The 17,329-nt window shown below is 39.9% G+C and overlaps 1 protein-coding gene across 1 annotated transcript in view; it reads left to right on the plus strand.

Moving 5' to 3' along the window:
• The window catches only part of LOC109921024 (protein boule-like), a 122,620-nt gene that overhangs the window by 87,921 nt on the left and 17,370 nt on the right, over positions 1-17,329 (plus strand). The window contains exons 9-10 of the mRNA XM_048599214.1: positions 2,629-2,757; positions 5,394-5,492. Coding sequence (XP_048455171.1) covers positions 2,629-2,757; positions 5,394-5,492 — 228 coding nt within the window. The remainder of the gene's footprint in view (positions 1-2,628; positions 2,758-5,393; positions 5,493-17,329) is intronic.

Here is a 17,329-nt window from a genome sequence, read left to right on the forward strand (position 1 = left end):
CCCACAGTCCAAAGGTGTGCATGTTAGGTGCATTGGCCATGCTAAATTGCCCGTAGTGTCTAGGGATGTGCAGGCTAGGTAGATTAGCCATGGGAAATGCAGGGTTACGGGGTAGGGTAGGGGAGTGGGTCTGGGTGGGATGCTCTTCAGGTGTGGACCCTATGGGTCAAATGGACTGCTTCCACTCTGTAGGGATTCTGTGGATTCTATTTAAATAGCAGTTGATGCTAATGACTTGGAGGTGGGGGTTATCTTGTTGCAAAATGATGAATCCAAGAGAATCCAGAAGGGTACTTTTCTAATAAATTGAACCAGCATCAAGAGAAATATTCTACAGTGGAAAAGGAATTTTTTGAGATTGTTACTGGCTCTTGGCCAATTTGAAGTTTATGTCCATCATAAAGAAGCATTACTTTATAATGAACCTAATCATTTGACCTTTGTAGAGAAATTTAAAACTAAAAGTGGTAAACTGTTATGACAGCATCCGTGGAAAGAAAGCCGAGTTCACATTTCAGGTTCAGTGAACCTTTTTCAGAATTTCAGTTCTGAAGAAGGGTCACTGAACCGAAAATTTTAACTCTGCTTTCTCTCCACAGATGCTGTCAAACCTGCTGAATTTCTCCAGCAATTTCTATTTCCATTTTGGATTTCCAGCATTCACAGTTCTTTGTTTAATATTATTATGTTAGACTATTTTGTTGGAGTTTGTTAATTTGACCTTATAATAAGTGAATTCTTCATATCGTTGGAAAAGTTGATAGAACTGCAGGTGTACTATCAAGAATTAATGATGCCGGAATGGTTTCAAGATTTACAAAAGGTGGCAAGAAGTTATATAAACCTGTGTAAAGAGTGAATGAAAACAAATAAATGTAATTTTATTTGTGTTTTGTTAATTGTGCCATGTTTACATTGTAATGAATCATAGTTGAAATGATATTTCATTTTCCCAAATGTGGAGGCATATGAGAAGTGTAATTTTTGGGCATCGTAAGAATTGGAAAATTGAACTGTTTGGATGGTATTGGGTTGGTTACTGACACATTTATCAAGTGATTTCTTGGAAAATGTTGAATCAGGAACAACTGTTGAGTTATTCCATGCTTACTAAGAAAGCAAATCATTTTGAAAAAGGGAGACAATGCAGAGTTCATTGTGGAGTTCAAAACTAGGGGGCATAGGTTTAAGTTGAGACATGAAAGATTTAAAAGGGACCTAAGGGGTACTCTTTCACACAGAGGGTGGTGCGTTTATGGAATTAACTGCCCTGAGGAAATGGTAGATGCAGGTATAGTTATAACATTTAAAAGACGTTTCGACAAGTGCATGCATAGGAAAGATTTAGTGGGTTACAGGCCAAATGCAGGCAAATGGGACTAGTTTGGGAACTTTGGTTGGCATGGACGAGTTGGACCGAAAGGTCTGTTTCTGTTCTGTATGACTCTGACTCTATTTATGGACTTAATGGCTTGACAAAGAAACTTGAAGAAAAACCCTAGGATCCATGTTGATATCCTCTAGACTTTTTGTTTGTGTTTTGCCACAAGTGGGAGCTGCTAGCAGATGAAAGAGAGTTGGCAGGAGGGAGAACATCTTTTCTGTCATTGTCTGTCTCTCCTCTTTCTCTCTCTGATAAAATGTCCCTTAAACGATAACAAAATGATCAAGGTATTTTCTGGAAGTCTGAGAAAGTTCCAGGAATCAGTATCTCTGAGCTCATGAATTCTGAAACCTGAACTGTTAACTCAATCCAAAGACTGAAGTCTTATTGACCTTTAATCTGAACTAAGGTCTTCCATCGATAGTAGGAACTGCAGATGCTGGAGAATCTGAGATAACAAGGTGTAGAGCTGGATGAACACAGCAGGCCAACCAACATCAGAGGAGCAGGAAGGCTGACGTTTTGGGCCTTGCTGCTGGGCCTGCTGTGTTCATCCAGCTCTACACCTCGTTATCTAAGGTCTTCCATCACTGTTCAGCCGACAGCAACATGATCTCATCAACAGGAAACTGACAGAACTGGAAGAATTCACCCATTCTCCCTTCCTAATTTAGACTTTTGAGCCACCAGGCTGTTTTTCTCCCTCCCCATCAATTATACCTCTGCAGTGCTCTATGTTGCCCTGTCTCTGTATGAATGCATGTGTTACGATTAAGGCGATATAATTTAATTCTGCACAGTAGCTTAGTTGATAACCGGTTTTGCCACTTATTTTGTTCTAGATAATAGTAATAAAGAGAAATAAATTTACTGTTTTGACGATTACATATTTGATATAGCTGGTGAAGTTGGGCTTCATTTTCAGCGCACTACTGTGATCAGAGTCACAGCAGAATGTGTTAGATGCAAATGAAGGATTTAAAGGCCTAATTGATAATGTGCTTTGACATTTAAAAAACATAAGGGCTGTGTACCTCCATAAATATATATTTGTTAGTTCAAAGACTAAATTATTCCTTTTGTCTGCTGTGCTTTGTGATATTAGTGATACAATAAGATTGATTCTTGTGTCACATTGCCTTATACGCACATACAGACTATTTCTTAAAACTTTTCCAAGTATGTAGAACGATGTGTAACTTCATAATTTTTTTGTGTGTTATTTATATTATTTATTTCATCAGTCACCAGCATCTACAGCTTCTGTGTTGTACCTCCAACCATCTGAGATAATATATCAACCAGTGGAAATGCCTCAAGATGGTGGGTGTGCACCTCCTCCACTTCCAATGATGGAAGCCTCAATGCCAGAGGTAAAATTAATGAATTGGTTCACCAAAGGAAATCTCATTGCATTATTTTTTATCTGATTAAAAATTAATTCAGTGTAGCTTTCTTTTTGCTATTTTCTCTGTAACTGTAGTTAAACTGCTCATGATCAAATAGAACTTAACACTGATGCCTTTGTATTGTTCTTTGTTTTGGCTTCCAGTTTTTTTTTTTCTGACTATGTTCTTTTATTTTCTTATCTTCCACATTTTGTCAGTAGGGTTTTTTCTTAGTTATGACCAGAGAATCAGATGTTCTCCATCCCATGAAGGAGAATGAAATGGTTGGGTTTTGTTATATTAACCCTGTGCCCACATTATACTGCATTACAGTTTACTGGAGCTTGCATAGTAAGTGAATTGAGCCTGTGCCAGCATAGACTCAAGCTTGGTATTGGGAGTGTAATAAATTGTCCTATCTTTCCATATTTGACTATTGAGCCTCTTAGTGCCAAGAGCGCTGAAGTTCTTCAGCTCACAGACTAATTACATCCATATAGACCAGAAGGTCTACACATTTCAGCCTGTTGAAGATTTACTCAATGAATCTTTCTTATTTAAATGCTCCCCCCGGATAATTTATTGCAGCATCCAAGAAATCTTGTTTCAAGTGCAATTTCAGGCTTGATGCATATGTATTTTCATTTCCTCCCTCATTTTTAGACCCATGCTCAGGCATAAGTTTGGACCTTAAGTTTTCCCAGCCCATGAAAATGACCCAACAAAAGGAAAAGTGAGGCACTAGCTTCATAGTCAGCCAGTTTCACTGACTCCAATTCCACCCTTTATGTGAAAATGCATCTTTCTTGTTTTCCCTAATGTATTAATTGAATGGTACTTGTGGATTTCAACCCAGAGATTAACCCCACCTTGACAGGTGGGAGAGGGTCGTGAAGTATAAAAATTGGAGTTGGGTTTCCAATCTATCATGTAGCATGCCAGCATTTATATGCCATTGGGTTATGTGGTGTGCGTATATCTCATCTGAAAATGGGACTTCGATTTGAATCATGCTCACAATTACAGACCTCTGCATTTTTAGTAGAACAATCTTTATGCTGATGCTCTGATTTTCTGCTATAGCTACCATACCCACTTCTTGCATTTCCTGTCGAAGTGCTTCCACTTCAGTGCACTATAAAGTGTATGGTGCGAGTCATATTTCTCCACAAAGTCTCATCGTTGCCTTGAATAAATGCATGATTTTGTTCACTACTTTCCTGGTTAACCAGACATACTTCAATAACATGAAATCCATCCTCAACTGACAGTCAAAGAAGAGTCATAGCAAACTTGAAGTGTAAACTTTATTTTTCTGAGAGTGTCTCCTCGACAGTTCAGCCCAGAATTAACTTCTCTTCTAGGTCTCCATGCTTTCAGGTCTCAGCTAACTGATATTTACTGCTAATACAGGAAGCTGTTCGCTCTTCCATTCGCTGGATGCAGCTTCTAACTTTGCCCGCTCTATAGTGGTGTTCTTCCTAAGGCTGAAATATGCATCAAATGCTTCATGAGTTCTTCACATGAAAATATATCTTCAGTAATCCCGTTTGATGAAACTTTCATTATTGATTCTTTGACAAAGATGTTTTCTACCTACCATCAATGGCATACAGAAGGGTACTGACCTGTTCTTTTTTAAGCTTTATTGTAGGTCTCAACGTAGTTTGGTATGTTGTAAATCTTGTAAACAATAGTTCAGCAGCTTTTCAGCCTCATTTAGCCCTGCTTTGCTTTCAAAGCATTCCAGTGAGAGCAAGGTGTTCCCCATTGGTTCATTTTATTGTAGACATACTTCTCATTTTTTACTTATCCTGATAGATCTTTTAAATTTCTGTTACTTGTGCTATCCTATACTTGTGCTGCCACTGTCTGTCATCACTGCCTGTGATTCTTGTTTAGTTACATCCAGGATTGGGGTTGACGGACTGCAAGTAGCCTGGTGTCAGTAGACATTACCTTTTATTTAACATTATTTTCTAATGATATGCAAGGCAAGACTTTACACAAACCTTCTGCGTAGAATCATCCACCAGTTGTTCTGCTGGTCACATGATTTTCTATCATTGTAGACTATCCAATTGTGAATTAACATTAACTCTTTATATTAGACACCAAGCTCTAATTCTGAGTTCTGATTTTTTTTCGTTGTTGTTTCCCAAGCTCTGACCACCAAAGCTCTGGACTTCTCCACCCTCTGACTCAAGGAGTGTGCAACCATTGAGTTAAGACTAATTCTATACAGTTCAGTAGAGGTTGCAGAGTTCATGTAGATTTGAACTGAGGTGGTATTTGTGTACTACTCAGTACTATCTCATAAACCTTTCTTTCAATTTATGGTCGTGTGCCATTTCCTGGGTTTCTGAAGTGAAATTTAGAGCTCCAAGTATTTGATAACCAAAGATAATATGGTCTTGGGATTCTGGGATGGTAATGTTGTTTTATTATCTTTTTAGACAGTAACATTTAAAATCACATTTACAATTTTCATCCTGTTTTGAGTGATGGCTTTTGAAAATGTACTTAATTTAGTTAGAGGAAATAAGGAATTTTGTGAGCAAGCACACTTTTTTGCCTAGTCATTACTTAGTGTATAGTGATAGGATCTTATTGCTTCCTAGCCCTACGCGGATCACAGTGTTCAAGCACCCTATCACCAGGTTTACACCCAAAGTCCAATGGCAGTAGCAGCCCCTGTGATGCAGCAAGAACAAGTAAAGGTAGGAACTTTTTTTTGTGGGTCTTGGCCATTCTGGTTTCTCCCATGAAACTGCCAGTCAACAGGAGAAAAAAGGTTACACTTGGGCTATTTCTTCTTCCTTCACACACCAAGAACTTGCATTAATGACAGTCAATCCTTGCTGTGGTGAGAATTCTTGAGGTGTGCACTATTGGTTAGATCTTATTATCACTCTTCAATGTGGGAAAAGTTTTTGTCATAACTTGCTGGAAGTGGACTTGTTGGGCAGGCTGTACGTTAGTAACAATATGTCCATGAAAATGTCATCATTTTTCAGCATGCTCTGTCTGATGTAATGCCAACATGGGTATGCTTTTGTAATCTGATTGATTGTCAGCACTGAATTATGAGGTCTTTTACTTAGCTAATTATTTATCTCCTGCTTTGTTAGAATTAGTTATGGGTAATTAACAATGGGTAACATTGTTTTATGTTTACGTAAAAACAAAAGTGCTGGAGAAACTCCACAGGTCTGGCAGCATCTATAGAGAGAAAAATAAAGTTTACACTTCAAGTTTGCTATGACTCTTCTTTGACTGTTTTATACTTGTTTTCTTTCACTGAAATTGGTGAAAAAGGGAGAATAAAACATATGTATTTCACTGTTTGGCGTCCATTTTGATGATGTCCTGAAAATGAGATACTGTAATGCTAGACAGTAAGTATCATTTTTCCAAGTAATTTTTGCAAGCAAGGCTAATGTGCCACTTTCAAAAAGCATAACAAAGGTAATCACAACTACTGACCCATTAGTCTTAGCTCCATTCCATATAAAATATTGAAACTATTTATCAGGAATAAACATGAGTACCATCTTTACTAGTAAACAGCAATCAATATGTCACATGGACATGGTCAAATATTACAAGAGCATTGGTTACCACAAGATAAAAAAAAAATTGTGCCAGCTTCCTGAGCACCTTTTACATGGATCATAAGCTCTTACCTGTTATCTTCTGTTAGGTCCAGCAGCTGGTCATGCTGATTGTTGAGGTGGCTGTGCTGTTTCTTATCCTCCATCCAAATGCCACAGACAGTAACACCACACATGATAAGGTGGTATAGCTTATTGAGGGTAAATAGGATAAGAAGCAGTTTGAGAGCTGGAAATTCTTGTAATAATTCAGACAGCACCCTGGCACTTAACCTATGATTTAATTACTTGTTGAGTGTCATATGAAATATTGCTTCAGTAGTATTGAGAGACCAATCTGCCAAGTTCGACTCGTGGATTAGAATGATATTGACTGCTTGTACTGACTTTTGCATGTATTCACAAAACTTATGTCAGGTATCTCATCCAGCTGAAATCACAGTCAGTGGAGCAAGAACAGAAATTGTTCGCAAAACCCAGCAGGTCTGGCAGTATTTGTGGAGAGAAAGTAGAGTTAATGTTTCGGGTCCTATGAACTTTCTTCAGAACTGAACTTCAGTGGTAAATTGCAGTCATGCCACACAAGTGTGTGACGATGACTGTCTTTAACAAGTGGCAATCTCAACATCTTCCAGCGATATTCAATAGCATTACCATCACTGTCACCCGTATCCACCATCCTATCAAGCATTCCAATGTGCCAAAAGCATAACAAAGGTAATCACAACTACTGATCTATTAGTGTTAACTCCATTCCATATAAAATAATTTTTTTTAGAGTTTGTCATTTTTAAAGTTTGTCACTTGCTGCAATTTAAACTATTTAAATGAGCCACAACATATTGCTCAACCCGGAACTATGCAAAGCAGAACAGGAGCACTTAGACGGAGTCTTCAAAAGAAATCGATACCCAAAATGCACAATCTGCCGTTACCTCCGTAACAGACCACAACAGGAAGACACAACACAACTAGACTCTCTAGTCATCCTATCATGCATCAAGGACATTTCAGAGATGACCACAAGATTACTCAGACCTCTAGGTATTGGAATAGTCCACAAACTGACAACCACCCTACGACAGCTACTGATGAACGTAAAGGATACCATAACCCATAACCAGCAAAACTGGGGTAATATACAAAAACCATGCAAGGACTGTGAGAAACACTACATAGGCCAAACCGGAAGAAAATTGACTATACAGAACATGAACACCAACTAGCCACCAAGAGACATGACCAGTTCTCACTTGTCTCACTACAAACGGACAATGAGGAACATGAATTCAACTGGGACAACACGTCCATAATCGCACAAGCCAAACAGAGACACGCCAGGGAATTCCTGGAGGCCTGGTTTTCCAACCAGAACTCCATGAACAAACACATTGAATTAGACCCTGTGTACAAACCACTGAGAAACAAAACCGGAAGTAATACCAACCACCCCAGCAGACCGAGGCATATAAATAACAAGTGGGACAGAATACCGACATTTCACCAGAGGCGCACTGACAATGTTACCTAGCAGGGTGACGAAACATTTGCAACCAAACCCACCAGCTCAGCAAGCATGTCTACAACCTCAACTACCCTACATTCTCCAGTCTGTTCACATGATTGTACTCACTGATTCCTGAATCCACTCTTGTAAACCTCTTCTGTGTCCTTGCCAAAGCTGTCATGTCCAGAATTAAACATTAAAAACATAGAAAAAACGAGCAGGCGAAGGCCATTTGACCCTTAAAGCCTGCTCCACCATTCAATATGATCATGACTGATCATCCACTCAGTACCCTATTCTTGCTCTCTCTCTCCCCAATACCCTTTGATCCCTTTAGCCTTAAGAACTAGATCAAGTTTCTTTTTGAAAACATTGTGTTTTGGCCTCAACTGCATTTTGTAGCAGAGAGTTCCAAAGACTCACCACTTTCTGGATGGAGAAACTTTTCCTGATCGCAATCTTAATTGGCCTGTCATGTACCCTTAGATTGAGGCACTGGTTCAGGATTCCCTGGTCATCAGGAACATCCTTCCTTCGTTTACCCTGTCTAGCCCTGTTAGAATTTTATAGGTATGTATGAGAGCTGCTTCATTCTTTTAAACACCTCGTCAGTCCTCAGGAACCTGGTAAACCTTAATTTTGCATTTCCTTAATGGCCAGAACATCTTTCCTTACATTAGGAGACTAAATCTGCACAGAATATTCCAGGTATGGTCTTAAGACACTGTACAAGACATCCACGCTCCTGTATTTTAATCCTTTTGCTATGAAGGTCAACATGCCTTTTGCCCTCTTCACAATATGCTGTAGATGCATGCTTACTTTTAGCAAATGGTGTACAAGGACTCCCAGGTCCCATTACACCACCCCCTTTCCCAATCTATCACCATTCAGATAATTGCCTTCCTGTTTTTGCCATCAAAGTGGATAACTTCATATTATCCACATTATACTTATGCATTTGCCCATTCAACTTGTCCAAGTCACACTGAAGTATCTCTACATCATAGCTTTGTGTTCTTTAAAAACTTGAAGAAAATATATTTAGTTCTCCCATTGATAATAATTATAGATATATTGTGAAGAGTTGCAGTACCCTACTAGTCACTGGTGCCACTCAGACAAAAAACTTGTTTGATCCTACTTTGTTTCCTGTCTGCTAATCAGTTCCCTATCCATGTAAGTACACTATCCCCAATCCCACGTACTTTAATTTTACATGCTTATCTCTTATTGCGTTGTATGTGCGAATTGTACACAAAACTCTAAATAGTGTTGTATGTAGATTTAGCATAACTTGCTGGCTTTGTATGCCAATTTTCTGTTTCTAAAACTTAAGTATTCCATATGGTTTATTGACTGCTTTGTGCATTGCCCTTCCACCACCAAACATGAGGCCTCAATTATTTAAAATCAATGTAAATGGCTTGGATGAAAATATGAATATATGGTTGCTAAATTTGATCGTGATACATAGAAAGAGAGGAAAGCAAGTTATCAAGAAGGCATAAAATGTCTGCAAATGTTCAGCAAATAATGGGTAGAAATTCAGCAGTTGGTGTATAATGTGGAATAATGTGAACTAGTCTAATTTGGCAGGTAATATATAAAAGAAGCATGTTATGTAAATGGAGTGAGACTGCAGAACTCTGAAACACACGGAAATGTGCAGGCATTAACAGCACCCAGCAAACCTCAAGCCCAAAAACTCGAGCACCAGACCAGCTCAGACGCTTTCAATTTGTTGTGTACTGTATCTAGATTAGAATTGGGAGCACAATCTGGTGAGCACATCACCAGACATCTCTGCAGCTGGTTGAGAAAGAAATGTCTCAAGTCACTGACACTCAAGAGGATGGCTAGGGACCAGACACCTGCTCATGTTTTGGCAAAATACAATCCTATTGTTTTGGCCATTGTTGATTTAGCCAAAGTGCACAGACTGGAACAGCAGGCAGGCCTGCCAGAGGCATTCAATAAACTGGAACGAAGGAGTCCACCGACATTATTAGTACCATAGTGGTTCTGGTAATGTGTCTTTTGCCTCTCCATGAAGAGCTTGATGAAACATTGCATTCTAATGTGGTCACCGTAGATGTTCAGCATAAGTACATAAGAACTAGGAGCAGGAGTAGGCTATCTGGCCCCTCGAGCTTGCCCTGCCATTTAATAAGATCATGGCTGATCTTTTTGAGACTCAGCTCTACTTACCCACCCACTCACCATAACTTTTAATTCCTTTACTGTTCAAAAATTTATCTAGCCTTGCCTTAAAAACATTCAGCGAGGTAGCTTCAACCGCTTCACTGGGCAGGGAATTCCACAGATTCACAACCCTTTGGGTGAAGAAGTTCCTCCTGATCTCAGTCCTACATCTGCTTCCCTTTATTTTGAGGCGATGCCCTCTAGTCCTAGTTTCACCTGCTAGCAGAAACAACCTCACTGCCTCCACCTTATCTATTCCGTTCATAATCTTATATGTTTCTATAAGATCTCCCCTCATTCTTCTGAATTCCAATGAGTATAATCCCAGTCTACTCAGTATCTCCTCATAATCCAACCCTCTCAACTCTGGAATCAACCGAGTGAATCTCCTCTGCACCCTCTCCAGTGCTAGTATATCTCTTCTCAAGTAAGGAGACCAAAACTGCACACAGTACTCCAGGTTTGCCCTCACCAGGACCCTATACAGCTGCAGCATAGCCTCCCCGTTTTTAAACTCCATCCCTCTAGCAATGGCAGACAAAATTCCATTTGCCTTTTTAATTACCTGCTGCACCTGCAATCCTACTGTTAGCGATTCATGCACAAGGACACCCAAGTCCCTCTGCACAGCAGCATGCTGCAATTTTTTACCATTTAAAACATAGTCCATTTTGCTGTTATTCCTACCAAAATGGATGACCTCACACTTATCAACATTGAACTCCATCTGCCAGACATTTTCCCACTCACTTAGCCTATCTATATCCCTCTGCAGACTTTCAGTGTCTTCTGCACACTTTGCTCTACCACTCACCGAAGTGTCATCTGCAAATTTTGACACACCACACTTGGTCCCCAACTCCAAATCATCTGTGTAAATTGTAAACAATTGCGGTCCCAACACTGATCCCTGAGGCACACCACTAGCCACTGACCGCCAACCAGAAAAACACCCATTTACCCCTACTCTTTGCTTTTTACTGGTCAACGAATCCTCTATCCATGCCAATACATTACCTGTAATACCATGCAACTTTATCTTAAGTAGCAGCCTTTGATGTGGCACCTTGTCAAATGCCTTCTGGAAATCCAGATACACCACATCCACAGGTTCCCCGTTGTCCACCATGCAAATAATGTCCTCAAAGAATTCCACCAAATTAGTTAAACATGACCTACCCTTCATGAACCCATGCTGGGTGTTCCCAATGGGTCAATTTATATCCAGATGTCTTGCTATTTCTTCCTCAATGATAGATTCAAGCATTTTCCCCACTACCGAAGTTAAGCTAACTGGCCTAAGCTAAAAGGCAAGATGGAGACGAGAAACCAACCTCAACCTCATTTCAGATTCCCCTTGCTCTTAGGAGGACGGGTGACAGCAGGTACCAATAGTGAGTCAGAGCCACATGTAAGATTCCCAGAAAGTATATCTTGGGGCACTCCTGATGTACCAGACCCCTCCACCTCATCCTGTCTATGATGCCAAAGCCTGCAGAAGTTGCAAGTAAATAAGGGTGAGCCGCATCTGGGCAGGACATTCTCAGCAGGCTTGGGCCCATCTATGCGCAAATGCAATCTGGGGGAGGACTGTCTGTCTTCCAAGCCACAGGACCAACCATACTGTAGCTTCCCGCATGCCAGTTGCAGATGTTGTGACTGTACTTAGACTGACTGCGGTCACATAGGTGGCATGGATGACATTTAAATAATGCTGCACTTTTGTAAATATATGTGCACTTGCTCAATTAAAATGTCTAGAACAGTATCTTTGTCACTGTTAGACCTGGTTAATCCACACCCAAATGAGAGATGAGCAGCCTCTTCAGAGGATAACCAAGCATTGTTCAGTTCTCACCAAGCAAATTTTTGTTTGAAGAAAGCATTAGGCGTCATTGATCTTTGAATCTCAATGTTGATAACTGCAGCTAATGCATAGTACTTTAATATGGACAGCACTGCGGCAATATATTGAAATTGCATCAGGTTTAGGCCTGCCTATATCTTCCACACTTACACCAACCTGTGTGTGAGGATTTGGAACCAATAATGAATCCACACATTGTGGAAGGCAAAAGTTCATTCTGTTTATTAAAGCTGGGAGGTGTGCAGTGAGTAGCTCACGTGTTCACTGTTCATTATAGGACAATGTTTTGCCAGAGAACCTTTGCAAAGCACTCCCTTTCTCAGGTTAAATGCTGTCCCAACACAAACTCTAAAATGTTGAAAACTAACCAATGATGGAAGAGTGAAAAGGAGGTGCATCAAGATTCGTCTTAACTTGTTGTCTTTCATGAGAGATACTTGGACATCACATGCTTACTGAAGCCTCACAAACTGCATAACCTTACTGTCATTAATTGTTAGTTCCCTGTTTCACTGAACACAGTGAATATTCTAGTTAAGAACAGGAGTAGGCCATTCACACTAAAGTCCACTCCACCATTCAATCACATCTGATCTAATTATAACCTCAAATCCACATTGCCACCTATCCTACCTTTCACCTTCTTGCTTAACAGGATCTATCCACCTCCGCCTGAAAAATATTCAAGGATTCTGCTTCCACTATCTTAGGAGAGTTCCAAAGAGTCACGAATCTCAAGCGAAAAAAATTCACCCAGTCTCTTTGTTTAAAAATCTGGGGTCATCTATTTTAAAGATGATCCTAGTTCTAGAATCTCCCATAAGAGGAAAAGAAACATCCTCGCCACCTCTAACCTGTCATTTCACCTCAATGTCACACGTGTCAGTCAAGGCATCTTATTCCTGTAAACTCCAGTGGATACAAGCCAATCCAGTACAATCATTTCTCATTAAAAAACCTGTACCCAGGCATTAGTCTGGTAAACCTTCTCTGAACTGCCTCCAACATATTTACATCCTTCCTTAAATAAATTGGCCAATACTGCGCATAGTACTCCAGATGTGGTTTCACCAGTGCCCTGTATACCTGAAGCATGGCCTCCATACTTTAGTATTCACTTCCCTGCACAATGAATGATTACATTCTATTAGCCTTCCTAATTACTTACTATACCTGCATATTAACTTCTTGCGATTCATGCATGAGAACACTTGGGTATCTCTGCTTAGAGATCTGCAATCTCTCTCCCTGCGAGGAAATGCAATTTTCTGCAATGGATAATATCACTGAATCAATTTTACTCTGCCATGAAGAGAAAGAAGTAACTTACACTACCCAATCTGAATGTTGTGGCAACCATCTTGAATCTTGTTGAGCATATAACTTTGGATTGAAGATGGCATGATTTCAACTTCATGTCCTTGACTGCCTTGTAGGCTTCCCCTGGGATGCACAATGAACCCACATCCTTCATTTTCATTTTTTTGTGTTGCTGTCCCACTGTTGCCAATAACCTTTCAGCTTCCCTGTGTTTCCATTAATAGCCATTAATGATCCCCAACTTAACTTCAGAGCCCATGGATTTGTGCATTGCCATGCTGTTGCTGGCTACACATTCTCTTTGTCCATCTAGATGATAGTGGTTGTGAGTTTGGAAGGTACTTTCAAAGGGGCCTTTGTGAAAGTTTGAGAACTACTGTGACCCAATCCTCAGACTGCAAAGACACACACCCAAACCGGCCAACCCTCAACAATGAAGTGACACAAACCCCTTGACTTACTATGGCAGTACCCACTAACTCCCCATAGATAATGTTCTGGGGGCCTGAGTTCGAATCCTGCCATGGCACATGTTGGAATTTGAATTCAATAAATATATATTTTTTAATTCATTCATGGGATGAGGGTGTTGCTGGCTAGCCAGCATTTATTGCCCATCCTTCATTGCCTAGAGGGCAGTTAAGAGTCAAGCACATTGTTGTGGCTCTGGAGTCACATATAGGCCAGACCAGGTAAGGATGACAGTTTCCTTCCCTAAAGGGCATTAGTGAACCAGATGGGTTTTTCCCCGAACAATCGACACTAGATTCATGGTCATCATTAGACTCCCAATTCCAGATATTTATTGAATTCAAATTCCACCATGTGCCGTGGCAGGATTCGAAGCCAGATCCCCAGAACATTATCTGGGTCTCTGGATTAACAGCCCAGTGATAACACCACAAGGCCATCGCCTCCCTGTATATGTTTCCCTTTGATTTACAGAGATGGCTGTTTGGTTAAATGAAGCACACGTGTTTCCTGAATAAGCAGCTGCACATGCTGTAGAGATGACATTTATATAGGGCTATGTTGTACAGCAAAATGTCCACTGTGTTGACTGTGCACTACTCTAAACTACTGCCTATCCCTGTGCATGAAAAAGCAATGCAAAACTTGGTGGCTAACAGCTCCAAGTAAGAGGAAGTTACTTATCACCAAAAATAAACCTAATACTCATGAGATACATCCTATGTAGATGAATGAGATGTGTGTGTGCTGCTGTGCATAGACACCTGGCAGAACCATGCAATCAAAATTTTCCCTGAGCTCCAAATTTAAATCCAAATAAAGATCTGAGATTATGTGTAAGTTGGTCCAAGAGCAGGCACTGCTGTGATTTGTCAATGCCAACTTGCATGGACTAGTGGTGGAGGAGGTCTAAGTGTCTGTGGAGCTTACAGGGATGTTATAATAAAGACGGTGATAAAGATGAATGGAAGGCAGAAAATAGCAAATGGCAAGCTGCCAGATAACTGCTCTGACTTTCATTATGGTATTTTACTTAATTCACTGTGGCTCCCTGGAAAAAGGGTTGCTAAAATTCTATTCCAAAGTTCATGACACTAGGGTTACAGTATTAAGTGTGTGCAAGATTTATAAGATGTGGCAGACCTGGTCTTTAGATTTCCGAGAGTTACATTGCAGTAGTTAAATGATCAGTTGATCCAGATGAAAGCAGAAAATTGATGAGATGGTTAATGAAAATGCTGCCATAGAACAATTTTAAGCGCTATCCGTCTAATTTTTCAGTGTGATTGCCAGTTATCAACTGTTTTGTAGATCTCTCTCAAGGCTGCCATTTAAATGCTATCATGTGCCTACAATCATTAATTCCATTAATTACTAAATAGTGCGCATACTCTGAAATAATCTTATTACTCAGGTTATTTTTTAACTCCCTCTTCTCACTTACAGTCATTGTAAGCCATCCAGTGGCCTCCTTTTTCATGAAATGTGCTTGGAAGGTTGCAGCTATCTCTTCCTAGGTTCTTCTTCCAGTATGGATTCTGGGAAAATTGATGTCTGAATCTTTTTCTTTGTTATAAAACTAAGAGTTTGCTCACCTTTCCTATCAGTATTGAAATATTTGTGAATGATATGTTGATGACAGATCCACTTTATCTTGCATGGCATGTAGATGGACATTTTTTTAAGGCCCGTCCTGTTTTTGTTTTGTATTTGGATATCATTTCTGCTTAAGGAAATCAAGATGCTGAAATTTTATTTACTGCTTCAGATTTATTTCAAGGAAGGGGATTGGTGTGGACAAGGCTAACTGTGTAGGTAAGACAAAGGACTCATTAGTGCAGATAGGAACAAGACCTACAAAAATAACTGAAGGAAACAGTATTAAGCAGTGGACTCAGTTTTCTTTGTGCTACATCTTGGAAGGCAGGTGGTCCAAGAAATGTTTGAATCCACTATTGGCTGAATAGTCTTTCTTGGGCCATTCTGTGCAGACAACCTTATTAAGTCAGCTATATGGGCAGCTACCTTGTAGGCTGCAAGTCAAACAATAGGAACGCATTGGCTCATTTCCTGAAATTATATATACAAATCTCCATGAGGTCCAGTGAAGAGGTGGATCGTTATCTTTTCCAAGAGAGTACTTTTCCAAGAAGATAATATTAATGGGAATTTGTAAAAAGAGCATGTGCAACATTTTGATGTGATGAGTACTGTTCTCTGCCAGCATCAATGAAGATAACTCATATAATGGTACAAGCCCTTATGGGTATTAATTGTAGAATACTTCTGAGAATCCTGGTCTCAACACAATTGCAAGTTGGCATGGCTCATGTCAGGCTTCATGAAGGACTATCTTTACTTACAAACCCTCTATCCAAGGGATTGGATATCTATCCCACTGCAAAAGCAGTTTACTGTTTGATTAAATTCCCCACAAAGGTGAGCTGACCCATTGAGCTTCAAAATCAGACTCTGATGCTGTCCCAAATCTGCACATCAGCAACAATTGCACTGTCTTAAAGGGCAGGATCCTGAAATTGTAACTATTTGACCGACGCTTGACTTTGTTTTGGGGTTTGCTGTGGGTCGACGTAGAGCTACCCCTCTCAAGATATTTCTTGAGTGAGGCAATGCAGTTGGCAGAACTCAAGTGATATTCCCCAAGATCAGGTGGACTGGTGAGGGTGTTCACTTTCAACCACCCGACTTCGTTTTTCGCTATCGAACACTTAGGATAAGCATTTGATTTGGTAGTTAAAGACATTCTGAGTGCTGTTCAACCTAATCATGTTAGCACAACTCGACTTTTAGTGCCAAACTGCTGGATTTTTCACCTGAGGATCTCACTGTCCATTGTTTAGGAGCAGTATTGCCAATCTTCCATGGATGAATGGTTACCACCCAGGTAGAGAAGAAACATTTCTTACTTTAAATTTCTGCGGCTGTTTTTTGAGGTTCTGATATTTTGAGCAGCATGAAGTATGAGTTTAACAATTCATAAAAGAGTATTGGCTTCGGCCAGCTTCAGCAGGAAGAACTCCTAGACACATCTGCAGAGATGTGGATGGCTGAAACAAGCACAAAAAAGAACTAACTATTTGCTACAAAGGAGATGAAGTCAATTAAGAGAGTGATTCAGAGCTTATGGAGGGAGGTAGCTCAAATAGTCGATCCAACTTTCAAAATCCCCAAGAATTGCTACACTGTGAAGAAAGCTTTAATGACCTAATTGGAGTGAACTTCCTAGTCATGCAATTCTGTGAAACACAAAAAAGTTTTTTTTAGCTATGCATGTATTGACACTTTCCCTTGATTAAGTCATGACTGAAAGTAGAGAATTTTGACACCACCAAGAATGTATGTGAACTAATACCAATTATGACAAACGCCTTTACTAATCTTTTCTTGCTACCTAGCTATCTCACATGAACTGGAAAAGAACAAGATTTGATGTGCTCTGATTTAGTAAATGCATCCTGTCTAAGACTAATTTAGCCACAACTGAAATGTCAGATCGGTTCAAGAACCACATTGCCAGTGGCTGTGAGGGCGACTGTAGCAATGAACCTTTAT

The sequence above is a fragment of the Rhincodon typus genome, chromosome 7 (genome assembly GCF_021869965.1).
Source record: "Rhincodon typus isolate 14 chromosome 7, sRhiTyp1.1, whole genome shotgun sequence".
Taxonomy (NCBI): domain Eukaryota; kingdom Metazoa; phylum Chordata; class Chondrichthyes; order Orectolobiformes; family Rhincodontidae; genus Rhincodon; species Rhincodon typus.